At 39.5% G+C, this 14,981-nt stretch overlaps 1 protein-coding gene across 5 annotated transcripts in view; it reads left to right on the plus strand.

Annotated features, from left to right (window-relative positions):
- itga7 (integrin, alpha 7) overlaps positions 1-14,981 on the plus strand; it is a 35,560-nt gene that overhangs the window by 2,317 nt on the left and 18,262 nt on the right. For all 5 annotated transcript variants that reach the window (XR_011310596.1, XM_069690906.1, XM_069690907.1 and 2 more), the window contains exons 2-4: positions 13,077-13,204; positions 13,773-13,852; positions 14,029-14,284. Coding sequence is in view for 4 of the 5 variants with exons in the window: in XM_069690906.1 (XP_069547007.1) it covers positions 13,077-13,204; positions 13,773-13,852; positions 14,029-14,284 (464 nt within the window). In the remaining variant the exon portion in view is untranslated. The remainder of the gene's footprint in view (positions 1-13,076; positions 13,205-13,772; positions 13,853-14,028; positions 14,285-14,981) is intronic.

A 14,981-nucleotide genomic window follows, 5' to 3' on the forward strand; every position in this document is an offset into this window, starting at 1 on the left:
CCATGTTATCCTGTTGATGAGTTGATTTGAGCAAAAAATAGATTTTACTTACCTGTTACACAGCAACATTAGCATTTGTGTTTTTGGCCCAATAGCAAACGCGAGTCCTACATTCACTGTCTTTTAGCTCTGTTTTTGGTCTCCACCTCCTCCTGAGGGAAATATCTGACTGCTAAATGGTCCACTATAAGTTCACTAGTTGTTTGCTGTGTGTGTGTCTGCTGCTTGGTGATGCAAATGTCAAAGCTCTTTAGGCTTTTCACTTTTTACAGAAAGCAGCAAAGTTAAACAATGAGCTCAAAGTCAGTGTAGAGTTGCAGATTCAGGCAATAATTCCTGTTGGTTGAGCGTAACGAACGACCTTTTCACATTGTTTTCACATTTGCTAATTTATTAAAGTACTGATGTTTATTTTGGACAGTGATTCTGTCGAGAGAAATTAAACTGTAGTGGGTAAATATTGATTCTTTTATTTATTTATTGATTATTAGCCTAAAAAAATGTCTAAATTGAAAATGTTGAGTTGAAAAATACTGATATTTGCCTATAAAATATCTACCTATAGAGAATTAAAAAAAAACCTCCCACAAGGTCCCTGAAGACCTGAATTCCAACAAGTCCTTCACATTAAAGACAAAAAAGTTGTTTGTCCCTGCCTTCTACTACAACACTGTGTTTATATCAGCAAGATACCATCATTTATTTGTGCCTTCCAAACTGCACATCTTACATCACTGGTAGTAAAGTTTTGATTTGGTTTGGTTTGAGGAAAATCATGATTTGGGTTAAAATAAGTACTTTGTTAAGGTCAGAAGACTTCTGTCATTTAAGTTACAAAAATAAACATGAAAACGAACAGCATTGACTGTCAGTAAGAAATGGGAAACCTTCTCATGTGTTGAAACCCTACAGTTTGTTGTCATCATTACTGCAGCCAATAGACAGTGTATCACTTAATTTAAATTTCATTCTTCTTTGTGGGACAGTTTAGATTCCCGGGAAAAAAAGAAATCATATCACTACATTACTTGTAGGAGTTCAAAACATTTTGAGATAATGGTATTGCCCTTTCATTCACAGAAAATGTTTTATTCAGAGAGCAACATGGCAATTATCCTTCCTGTCTGAATAATACATTTCCATTAAGCTTCATGGTGGTGCCCTCTGTGTTGCTACAGTTCATATCTGGGAGTTTAGTTTCCATCTTGCTGCCATTATCATTTATGCCACTCTGATCTACTCTAGTCTTGAAACAATCTGCCTGAAACTTGTTGTAATTAGATGCTCTTGACTTATTTTCTTTTTGTATTATGAAGCTTTAGGTTACTGTCGCCTGTGGCCGTACTGTTTTACGCTCTTTTTGTGTTCAGTCACCTGATTCGATGGTGAAAATGATATTACTGCTTTGATGATCTGTCCTGTGCTTACTCATACTTGGATCACACAACCCATAATGTATAAGAGCTAATACAGATCAGCATAGTCATGCTGTAACCCTTCTGGAGTTTCACCAACTATGGCTTTGGAGTTGTAGATTTTATTGGAAGCACAAGGAAAAGTGTTGATCCCTGAAGCGTAAGAAAAGATGAGTGTTTTTGTTCAAAGGCTGGTACTGTCTGTGAATGAGTGCCTTTTTTGTTCCATTTTACAGTATCTATTCAGTGCTGCCCCAAACCCCGACAACCCCTTTCTCAGTATGGCAGCAAAGATCAAGGCAAAGGCCACCCATGTGACACGATGATCTCATATTGACTGATGTGCTGAAAGGAGATCCTGGTCAGTGACATGTCTGGAGGAAGTAAAAGAATGCCACACTCAGACGGGAATAAGAGCCTCGATCTGAAATCGTGGACTTCTGTAAAACTTTATTTTGTTTCCTGGTTGTCCTGGCGGCGATGCCCCAAGCTGAACTGAAAGGGCTTCGTCTGCTGCTTCTGATGCAAGACAGAGATGAGAGGGTATTTGAGTCTGAGTTATGTGTGGGTCTGCTATTTATAATGCCATGAGAAGTGTTTCCGCTAATAGTTTACTGCCTGGTGAAGACAGGAAGCCTCCCTGAGCGTAATCCACCCCACTGCCAATCTTCCTAAATTCAGCCACGGCATGTTTTTACATTGTAATGAGTCTGTCAAACGATATAAACTCCAGATTTAAAAAAAAAAACATGAATCACCTTAAAAGACAATTGGTTGTAAGTGCAAATCTACTAATGTATGGATGAATGTTGTGTAGGTGCAAGATGGAGACTTAATATCCTTATTTTCACATTTTCTAATCCACTACTACCAAAGAAGAGTCAGCAGTGAAGTTAGCAGCTCTATGAGGCTGTACTTAGGCACACCAGTGCTTTGAGCTTGCTAATGCCAACAACAATGTGAGTGACACAGGTAACGTGCTGCTGTTTCACTGGTTTAGTGTGTTAGCATGCTAATAGTGCTAATTTTCACTATAACAGAGCACAGTTGAGGCTGACGGGAAGTACTGGACCAAACTTTTGACCGCTAGATGAAAATGTAAGGGCTCACCACCCTGATGGGAACATAAATGTCTGTACTTAATTTAATTGCAAGCCACCCATTACTTTACATTTCACACAAAACCAGCGATTCATTGTAATCAGTGAATTTATTAGAATTCATTGCCTAAGAACCAAGAAAAAAAATCCATACATTAACTGGAAAGGTTCTCGGAGAGTGCATTTCTCTCCCAAGGCCAATAGTCCACTCTTGATGTGCAAGCCTACAACCGCAACCACATTTGTCTGTATATATTTCCCTGAACAATTAGAATGATTTCAAATCACGCTTGTGCCCAGATGACGCCTCCCAGCTGTTGTAAGGGTCCCCCTTTGAAACCACTGTCTCTAAGTGTTACATAATGACTGCTCGCTGTATTCAGTTTGAGCAGGTACATTTGTATCCCAGAGAATTACTGCTACCTGTGATTGTGGATTGTGATAGTCATAATTTTTCTAGAATTGCCTGTTTTGTCACTATATTGATCTTTACTACCATCTACTGGATTTTAAGATGAATGTCATTTAGGTGGCCAAATGCGGTATCTCGCAATGTGGATGATAGTGAAAATTATATTCATGGTTGTGCCACGTGATCCATGCCAACATTTTATTTGTTCTTCCTTGGGCTGTATTTTCATAATTCTGATAACCAATAGACAAACAAAAAAACACACAGAAAACATATCCTTTTGTCAGACATAATTAATACTAAAATATTTTGCTGGATATGTTCTGATTCTACTTGTTGCTTGGTTCGAACAAAATCATGACAGCATGATATAGCATGAAGCTCTCCTCATACATCCATGTTTGGCTTCCTGCCACAGCAATGTAAATAATGCTGTACCCAACACTACTGGAAAGCATCCAGTTTTACACTTTCATGTCTTTAATCTCTGCCTCGTAATTCAATGTAAAGATTTCGCTCGGTTTCAGAGTGCTTTGATAAAGGCGGGGGAAGGCATTTCTCCTTTGCTGCTGCCTTATAGGTAGAAAATCATATGTTATTGTTTCTTACTGAAAGCTCTGTAGCTGGCCTTAAAAGATATCTCTTGTGGTATCTATTTTGACCCCATTTGTGTTGTTTCAATTTATCAAAGTAATTTCTTTTTTCAAATTTTTTTTGGTCTTTTCTTCAATTTGATTAGTTATTTCCCAAACTGTGGCTGTTTGCAGTGCACCCACACACCCGTGACAATATCGTTAGACTGTGATTTATCCGGCTGTCAGGCTGTTGATTCAGGAGGCCTGGAACTGGCTGTGTTGCATTGCTGTCATAGGGAAAGTAAAATAGTCTAAGGTTGCAGGGACGTTCATGTTTACATGTAGACCCACTTTGGTGCCTTTGCAAGCAGGAACTCTCAGTCTACTGCCAGGGGGGGTGACAGGCAGCCAATATAGTCCTAGACATCTTGTCTGGAGTTCGGTTTCACTGGCTGAGTAAGAATCTAAAACAGAGCTCTCTGAGGCTGAACAAATCCTCTCATTGAACTGGAGGCTTGATTAACACAGCTTAAAGAACAAGACGGGAGCATGAAGGAGAGTTTTTGGATCACTTCCAAAATCTTATGAGATAGCAGACGAAGTCAAGCACACGAGATAAAAAAAAACTCTACGTGGTTCAGATTTGGATGTATGACATTTTGGGAAAAATGCTTGTATGCATTCTTGCTGAGAGATAAGAGTAAATTGACACCAATCTCATATCTATACACAAAATATGAATCTAAAGACAGCAGGCTTAACCTCCACAAGTACTGGAATCAAGGAAAACACAGCTAGTCTCCCTCTTCCCCAAGGTAAGATCAGTCCACCTGCCACCATCTAAAGCTTTGTCGAAAACCAAGTTGCAGTAGTATAGCGTAATGTGAGGGTCTATTTCAGGGACATGTGCTGTGATCTGTTATTTAGTGAGCTTTTGGGGCGCAGACAGGCATATTTTGTTACCTCTAGCCAAGACCAAGCTACCTGTTTCCCCTCTGTTTCTAATCTTCGTGCCCAGACAGCTATCTGTCACTTCACATGTAGCATGCACAAATGAGGGTTGCATTGATAATTGTAAATACTGTAACTCATGGCGAGAAATTGTACTTGCACTGTCTAAACACTTTCATTAAGTCTTTTGTTTTCAGTTATAACCTTTATTGTACTTTTTTTATTTTGCTATTCTGAGCCAAACCCAACATCCTCTGTACCTTCCAGTGCCATTCCTTTTATAATACATACATTAATGTATTTAAATGGGGTCCAACAGAACTGCTTCACACATTCATAACACAAGGAAGAAATTCTGGGTAAAAATCTGCATTACAATAGCCAGATAAAAGCTGCTTTTTCACCCCCAGCTTAAGAGTTCAGAATGAACCTTCCCCCCCAATTCGATTCATGATTTTTCTCCTGTTCACTTTCATCGTCCTTTTCAGTTTGTCCCACAGTAACTCTCTTCCTAAATCTCCGAGAGGCCATTCATGTGAAAGCCTAGTAAAGTTAGGAACTGTTGGAGTGATTATTTATATGAGAGATGAAAAAGAACAAAGTGGATATTGCACGGGCTTTACAGTCTTGCGCGCACACACACATACACACACACACACACACACACACACACACACACACACACACACACACACACACACACACACACACACACACACACACACACACACACACACACACACACACACACACACACACACGATTAATGCCCTTTTCTGCCTCCCACTTACTCTCTGTCTATTTAGCATTGTCCTATTCCTCTACTGGGTTGCCTGGTCTTGGACAAAAGCTTGGTGGGAAGCAACGCTGCCTGGCTGAGAGCTTTCAGGAATATTACTTTTACGGACCACGTGCTCAATGAAAGCACAGACACAATCTGCAGAGTCAGGAGGAAACATACAACTTGGATCTGATGGAGGTGCAGAAAATATGCTCAGTGTTGGTGAAGCAAGAGCTGATTTTGCATCTGCTCTTCCTAGATAGTTTGTAGAAATCCTGGGCATACATGAGAATGTCAAGTTTACTGGCATTATCAGCACACGTAATCCTCAGCTTTGGTGTTAATGAATTATGTTTGACTCCCTGATCGCCGTCCATGTTTTTTTTAGGAAAAAAACTGAGCATTACCTTGAGTCGACTCAGGCAATCGCCTCTGAATATCGTATGATCTGTGCATGGGGGAGGTGTAGTGGGTCTGAATGGGAGCTGCAAGGATGAATAAATCATTGCTGGCCTCGCTTTTGATTAAATGTGTGTCCACGCTTATGTATGTGTGTGTGTGTGTGTGTAGAGGCACTTGGGTTTACTCCGATAAAGACACAGTTTAATCAATTAGCTGATGGCAGCTCTATTGGGAACTGATACTCAAGTGAATTCTGAAAGACTATGAAAAGCAGACAAGAACAGGAAATTACAAGCAGTGGAGGTGTTTTGTTGTATTTCTTAATATAGATTTTGTGTTTGATTCTTAATGATATTCTTTGTATTCAAACAGTTAGATTACATGTATAAATCGTAGAACAGATGTCCTTAGCATTATCATGGTCACTTGCATCTTTTCCAATTTCCTTTAAGTGGTATTGGTTTGAAATGATCGATATGAATCTTTACATGTGATGTCATTGTTAGTAGCCTATCTTGTGTCAGGTTTAAATGAATTGCTGAATGCACCAGGTCTTGCATTCTGTAAATGACAGGTGTAAGTGTTAACTAACATTAGCATAATATATGACCTGTTCATGCTGAAGAGTGAAAGAGATAATATAAAATTAAACTTCAAATATTTGTTTAGCAAAAATAATGTAAACTGTGAACATTTGACGTTGCATATCTTTAAAAAAAAAGCCAAATATTGTACCTAAAGTTACGCATGTGTAACTTTACAGTGAAGTGCCAATAACATGCTAAATGCTAGTCACACTAAAACACCGTGCAATCTGATTTAGTAAATCATAGTTTGAAATTAGCAAGTAGTTTTCAACTATTAATTTATGAATAGCTGGTTCAACCAAGGACTTACATTGAAGAAATACATAATGATTCAGCTCTGCAGTGATGCACTTGAAGAATATTTCTCCGTTGTTCCGAAAACAGAAAAACAAATACATTCAACACGATACCAATGCAATTGCTTGATGCAACACAATTTTGGCAGGTAGGCCTACATTTAGGAAAAACTCAGAAGTACACCGTGCTTTAGAGTTTGTTCATTTTTTTTTAATCTAAATTTAATTAAGTCTATGCTGATGGACGTTAAGTAAACCCATTAGACGTAGCATGTGTGTCTGAAAGGGAACACAGTTGTCAACCTGAAAATATGGCTGCCAGTCTTTTAAAATATGTATTACCATTTTTGCTGGGGATGAGGCACCAGGTTTTTATCTTAATAATATAAAATCTGCACAGCGGCAGATATGACGTGAATGGTAAAGAAGCAATTAGCAGCAAGACACTGTTTGTAATTTAAATTCTGTAATTATCTCTCACACACATACAAGCATACGCAGAACGTGGTGAAATTATGGTGAAGATAAGTTAATCAATACGTTTGTCTGCAATAGACTGGTGATCTGCAGCGTGTTTCCCTGTTTGGTCCAGCTCCCAGAACGATGGACATGGATAGACGGCTTATGCACAAGACCTTAACTCTCCAAAAACCTGTTGCACAGAATGTCAAAAAATTAAAACTGTTAGGAAAAGAATAACAGATAAGATAACTGTAGACAGACAGATCAATAGATGGATGAGTGGGTATGGGGCAGAAGAAGGGAGTAGGTGAAAAGGAACAGCAGAGGGATTGTGTAGGGGCTGTGTCCTCTTTACACTTCGGATCTGAGGGCCAATCATTACCCTATCAGTGCTTGAAAATGGCCGTTCACTTATTGATCAGCGGGGCAGGTGGTGAGCTTGGGGCTTGTTAAAGATGCATGTGCAGTGAGGATCTGGTTACCATTGTCCTCAAAAAGAAAAGTGTTTGAATTCTCCTTCTTTTGCAAATCTATTTTCACTGCAGTGTTGAAGTATGAAGATTCTTTGAATGTTTTTTTGTTTTTTTAAATCAATGTGCCGCCCTTGTAATGTCCGTGAACAAATCTTTAAAGCAAGAAGTTGAGTCACATCTGTGGGCAGTGAGCTGCCATATCCCAAAGGGGTTTTCAAAAACTAGCAGCTGTTTCTGTCTCTCTTTTTGCACTTTAATGTCCATTGCCCAACCCTTTCCTCCTCTGCCCAGCGTGGGACACAGTTGAGATGTTCAAAACGTGATGATTCACAGCTCAGTCACCTCATTCTCAGCTGTTGTTTTTGTCATCGGCAAAACTGAAAATTGGAAAACCGGAGTCAGGTGTGAAATCTGCATTTTCTTTTACTTTTATGTTTCTGATTGTCTCAGTCGACATTGCTGGACAGGCTGCAGTCAGTGTGTTGATCTGTAATTTACATAGTTGTTGCACAGCTGTCTGTTGTCTGCTGAGGATCTTCGTGTGTGAGTTTGTGAATAAACATTTGAGCCATTTGCACACTCATACCTCTATTAACGTCTGCATGCTTGCACATGTTGCCCCTTGCGTGTGTGTGTGTGTGTGTGTGTGTGTGTGTGTGTGTGTGTGTGTGTGTGTGTGTGTGTGTGTGTGTGTGTGTGTGTGTGTGTGTGTGTGTGTGTGTGTGTGTGTGTGTGTGTGTGTATATTTGTGTATGTGTGTGTCTGGGTCAGAGGTCACAGTCTTTCCTCAGGGTAACAACAGAAGGCCTAAAGAGCCTCTGGCCCCCATGCTGATCCTGTAGAGCCACTGTCTATAGAGCCACGGTCTCACACTGCTCTGTGATGGACAGATGTTAAAAGGTGTGAACACACAGATTAGAAAGAGACCAACAGTGTGAAACTAAATATTGGAAATGTTTAGGGTGTATTTGATTCATCATTAAAAAAAATAAATACAAAATTATCCTTGAAAACCCACGTCTGGGGCATTCCAAGGCAGGGTTGGGTTTAACAGAGTCTGTTTCTACTGTCAGAAAATCTAATTTGTTCTTCAAATGGATTTTCACATTGAAATTACGAGTGAGAAAAAAAAACCTCCTATCCCCTTAAGGCCTTTATAAACTGAATTTGTGTGGCTGCCTCGTTACCGTCTGAAGTGCTTCCCAGTCTTTTCTCTCTCGTGTAATTTTTTCATCTGTTTTTCAATTTATTTATTTTTTTGGTTTGAATGCCAGAACATTCTCTCTATAAACAAAACTAAACATTCTGAATTCTCTTAAGGTTACAAAATGCCTTTCTGCAGATGTTTGTGTGTCTTCTATTAGTGTGTTTTGGTGCCTTTTACATATGGGCATGCTGCTATTGCCATGTGAACTATTTTCATCACCAATAGTAACAAAGAAAAGGCAGCCTTCTTTTTTAGGTTACTGCTATTTAAGTGTCTAAAATTGATTTTTGAAAAGAACTTAAGCCTGATAAAAGTTGTGGAATTTTGTCAACCCATAGAGGAGCATGTGATCCCTCGACACGTCAAAATTGCTGAAAACAGAAAAACTTGCTGTATTGAATCTTTTAAATAAGCTCAGATAGACCAACACTCATGCACAGCTCTTCTTGACAATGTTGTTTTGAATAGTGGTGACTGTACGTGTGTGATGCTATCATTTGATCCAGTTTTTCTGATGCTCTCACTGCATGTGTGGGAGGCTGAATGCAGGGATGTGATTCCTGAAAGTGGGGGAGGAGTGAGGGAGGATGAGAGAGAGAGAGAGAGAGAGAGTGTGTGTGTGTGTGTGTGTGTGTGTGTGTGTGTGTGTGTGTGTGTGTGTGTGCGCGCATACGTGCACATGGAGAGGCGGAGGGATTGGTGGGGGAGGGGTGGATAGGTTCTCAGAGAGTGTTGGGGTCACTGCACATGCTCCCCTCACTGACCACATGGATGTGGGTGCGGTGTAATGAGTGTCTGTGTTGTTATTGTGATGATCAACGAAGAAAACAAGGATAACAACCGTTGAGCAATGGGTGGATTTGAATCAAAATCAAAGCAGATGTGCATTCATTTTAGGGGTTTCAACATTGGACTTCAATGTACATACATTTCATATTTTTCGATGAAAGCTGTTGTTGCCAAATTCACACTCGTCAACAGAGGCTAAATGTTTGTTTTTGACATATGACATAAGAAGACCACAGTAATTGGCAGACTGTATTTCTTAATGTTCCCTCTAGATAAAGAGTAGTTTCTCTTTGATAATGAATTATTTGATTCAGTAATGACTGACTGCTTGATGGACTTTGTGAATTAATAGTTTGGTCTCCTCACTAATTCAGTATGATTTTTTTTTACGAGTAATAGTAGGTATTCATATTTATATTGAGTGCATGTTTTTCATTTTACCCTTCTTATTCGGCTATGTACTATATTCTTGGCATGTGTACCACAGCTCTGGGTTTTGCAGTGTCAGTCAGACAATCTATTGGTGGGTCCATCACTTAGACTGAAGTATCTCAGTAAATAATGGCTGAATTTCCATATTGTTTTGTATATTCATTCAAAGTTCTCAAATTACATATACCACTGACTTTGGTTTGTGACCAAACCCTGCTAAACTAATGTCATTCCCATCAGCCTCAGCTGTGCTGCTAACAACCTAATCAGTACCTGCTTAACATCCTTATCTGAGGGTTGTCTTTGTGATGGTGATAGCATGCTAATTTTTGCATAACTAATAGCATCTCCGTGCTTGAGTACAGACTTGTTTTTAATCAGTTTGTCAGATTTGTAGGGGCCCAGGTGCTTTATCTAATCTGTGTGTGAAACATGGCAATGTACTACTACACACACACACACACACACACACACACACACACACACACACACACACACACACACACACACACACACACACACACACACACACACACACACACACACACACACACACACACACACACGCATTCTGATAGTGGCTCTGTGTTGTCTGGGTTCATGTGGGTTTTCCACTAGACACCGTCAACATCACACTCAGCACCCTGATATCTTCTCCAGGGTCATTGTGCAGTACAGACAACATACCCACAACCACTCAGGTTACACACAACACGCACAGACATCTATGCCAAATGGGGATTTACTGGAAGATGAGCCTGGCAATGGTGGCTATAATCATACAATCTGAGTCAATCCGGAACAATGAAGTGAGCTAAGAAGTGGGTAAAGGGCAAATGAATGAATGTATTACTCAGCCATGATGATTTATCTGTGTCAGATTTGGGATGTGTGTGATTGTCTGTTTGCAGTTATTTCTCCTGTTCATATAGGCAGTTAAAAGAACATATTTCCCAACATGCTTCAATGGACGTGATGGGGGATTAAATAACTGGGGTTCTATGCAAAAAAAAGTTTGTGCACGTTTTTCTCAAATTCATATCAGGCTTCAACAGTCTGAGTTAATTCAATTAAATTAAATCTACATGTATATCTACGTTCATATCTTAACAACTACAGTTATATATTTTCTCCAGTAAGAATTATTTCTGTCTGACCCAGTTGAACAGATTAGTGGAATCAGACAAGTTGGGAGCTGTTCCAGTCTCTTTGCCATATTAATGGTGGTATAACAGATTACGAGACCTCCCAGCTTTATATCCAAACACCTGCCTGTGTGTGTGTGTGTGTGTGTGTGGTGCAGTTTAACAAAGTACATTAAGTGCAATTATACGATATTTGTATTGACTGATGGCTTTTGTACTTCACTACAATTCAGAAGGATACTGTGCTTTTAACTTCACTACATTTATCTGGCAGTTAGACTAGTTACTTATCAGATTCAGATTATTAAACAGACTTGTGTAAACGTCAAATGAGAACATTCAAGTCTATCTTGCTTTTCACCTTCAAACCGTCTTCTGTCCGTGGCTACTTCCCAGTGATTGGTGACTCCATTATGCCGTTTACAAATCTAGAATTGAAAGTGTGGGATGGATGAGAAGTAAAGTATGAACTGCCAACCTTAGTACTGCGCTAACACTTGCTGTGTTGTTGGATTAATTCTAATGCTGTGTTCGGGTTGTCCACTATTTAATGCTAACGGTTTGCACTTGCTCAGTTTGTGATTGGTGTGTTCCTCCTCCCTTGAGGTGGTCACACGGTGTTTCAAGTACATTTTTTGAGTGATTCATCTACAAGGAATTACATTTTTGGTGAAACAAAACCCACAATTACACCCAATATTTCTACACACAGCTAGTATAGCAAAAAAAGAGGAGCGCTGCAGAAATATTGGATTACATTTTTTCCCTTCCTTTTGCACAAAAATCTAAAATTTTACATCAGAGGAAGCAAAGACAAGAACATTTGGGTGAAAGCGGTCATGAGACCTTAATTCATAGTCAGACTTAAAAACATCGCTTTTCCCAAGTTCACAGTGCTAGCAGTGTAAATCTTTACAGAACTTTAAAATATTAGGAGTAAAACCTGTAAGTTAGACAATAGTACACTGTACATTCTTATGGTGTCAATTATTGATCAGACACATTCAGTAACATTGCAGATAAACAGAAATTAGGAAAGCTTTGTAATTTTCTCAATAAAACATAACCATTATGTGCCAAGTAGTGTTGTGTCTGCTTGCCTGCTGTCACCTGTGTGTGTTCCTGATAAAGCTCAGTAGGAAAAGATGCACCTTTTAACCAGTTACATTTCCAGGAGCAGAGTGAAGCCAAAATTGTAAAATATATCTTGTCAACTATCCGGCACAGCAGTAACGAGTTGCTTTGCACCCACCACTTTTGTTTTGAGTGTCTCTGTGCGAACAGGCACATATGTCCACTTAGAGTTATTTTACAATGATCCATGCTTTACTTTCAGCTCGTTACACTATATTTAAAGGTGGAATACTTCCCGGCCTCTAATTTAAGTCTGTACATAACTCGGTAGATATGAGGAGAGCTGATGGTGGGAACTTTTCATACAGGCTTTACAGCCACACAACTGAGACACGTATTTTCATAGCTGACATCATATTTATAATTATATCAAAGCTGTAGGTACATTGTTATTGCGCTAAATTTAGGATAGTTCTCTCTCTTTTGTTTTCCCTTATAATGTGCACTTCATTCTCCGCTCTCTCTTTGCCTCTGTTTCCCCACGTCTCGCTTCCATGCATATTCCATGGCTGATGGTGTTGGGAGGAATGTGGCCCAACATTCGGTTTTTAAATAGCATCCTAGCCTGAATCAGCCGCTCCTAATAAGGCAGAGGGCACTGACACTGGCCCCAAAATATCAGCAACCACCTCACTGAGAATAAAGCTTTTCCTTCACTTGATAGTAAAGGATGACCAGTGATAGCTGTTGTATGTCAGTGTCAACACGATACACCACACGTAGATTTCACAGAGCTGTTGTCAATCAATTTTTTAAGACGAGATAACGCGACTGTATGTGGTCCCTGCAGGATTTTAAGAGTTTCACTTGAGCTGCAGATGTTTGTACTTTTAATGGTGTCTTAAAGATCATGTGAGGCTGTTATTGTCTTTGACAGCAGGTATTGAAATTAGTCTTCCCTACATTTTCCTGTAGGCTCCTGGTGGGGGCGCCGCAGGCAGCGGGGCAGGGCGCGCTCAGGGGCAGTCGGCCAGGAGCTCTGTTCAGGTGTCCAATCACACCAGAGGAGTACGACTGTGAGAGGGTTGATATCGATGGAGAAGGTGAGTTTGTAGTGCAGCTGAAATGTTTCGTTAATTTAATTGATTAGTTGACCAACAAAATAAAATTTTGATCATCAAAAATGTATCCAGGTTTCAAGATATGTTTGTTGTTCCTCTATTATTTCAAATTGAATACTTATGAGTTGGTCAGAGGGGAAAAAAACCCCACCCTAAAATATCAAGATGAGCATTTTTTTTTGTTTTACTTATACTGTTGACCAAAGAATCAACCAATGAAGAACATAAATGCCAGATTATTCTATTCTGAAAATAAATCATTTGCTGCCCTAGTTTGAACAGCAGCAAATATGTTTTACTTAGACACCTAGTGCAAATATGCCTTTTTGCATTCATCAAGTAATTATGAAATCCATTATACCTCTGTACGAAAAAGGTTCTAACTAATGTTGACATTAAAACGTACTTCAACATTTTCATTGCTTCAGTGAAAAATAAAATTTGTTGGATAAGTCATTGCATAACAAAGTGCTTACCGAGGCCACAGTCCTAATTGGTTTACAACATGGAAACCATCGTGAGTGACATTTCCGTCTGTGTTTTCCCTCAGTGAGTCTGGACAGAGAGAGCAAAGATAACCAGTGGCTGGGAGTTACAGTCAAGAGTCAGGGAATTGGAGGCAAAGTGGTGGTGAGTAACATGTACATTGTGGACATTCATTCAGGCTGTGTGTGGTTCATCTATTGAGTTGTTATTTATGAAGTTGAAGACTGGATCTCCTGAGTGAGTCTTTAAACAGTATAGAATATCACAGTTTAAAAATCTAAGGCCAAGACACACTAATGCCATTTCCTGTCCCTCACCAGACCTGTGCTCACCTGTACGAGCTGAGGCAACGTGTAAGTAAACCTTCGGAGACTCGCGATCCCATTGGACGCTGCTACGTCCTGAGCGAGGACCTGACAGAGCGAGATGACCTGGACGGCGGGGAATGGAAGTTCTGCGAGGGTCGGCCGCAGGGACACGAGCAGTTTGGTTTCTGTCAGCAGGGCCTTTCTGTCAGCTTCACCCCAGACAACAACTTCATTCTGTTCGGAGCACCTGGAACCTACAATTGGAAAGGTAACGTGTCTGATTGAGACAAGACAAATCAAAGAGTTGTTGGTTTTACTAATTTGAAAACCCTCTGAGGCAAATCTGTGTGTTGTGATTTGGGACTCCATAGGTGACACGACCACCATCTCACTATTGCCTTCTAAAGACGAGGAGAAAGATTTGTTACTAAATTTTTTTATTTATTTCATTGTCTAATTTGTATTGATTCCTCCTCTTATGCCTATGATGAGTGCTGCACCATAAAAATGTGGAGATAATTTACAGTGGATGTAAAAATAACATGAAAAGAATTCCTGTTGCAGCTGCTGAAAGAGAAATAAGACAGGCAATTTATATAAACTGTCTAATTAAAATAGTCCTCCTAACGGGACAATGTATTTAATGCATGAGCCAATCTATTGATTGAACACAAATTATGCAGAACAGCAGCATGCACTTAATCAAAGAAAGCTCTGAGATTAAATTAAATCAGTTACTGGATTTATTTATATTTTATTGTCATAGACTGCCACATGAAATCGAAGCTCTGTGCTTTGCTGCGTTATCATCTTAATTATACAATTCACATTTTAAAACACTAAAATATTCTATTCTAGTCTACATTCTGTATAGGTAATTGATGTTTCTGACTCAACTGAATTTGATCTTATAATGCCTGGTGTCTTTGGTAAAGGCAGTACATGTAGATCGATATAAACTGTGC

The sequence above is a fragment of the Brachyistius frenatus genome, unplaced genomic scaffold, assembly GCF_029030835.1.
Source record: "Brachyistius frenatus isolate BFR_SWC_R1_liver_20210118 unplaced genomic scaffold, ASM2903083v1 Contig_10, whole genome shotgun sequence".
NCBI classification, from domain to species: Eukaryota; Metazoa; Chordata; class Actinopteri; family Embiotocidae; genus Brachyistius; species Brachyistius frenatus.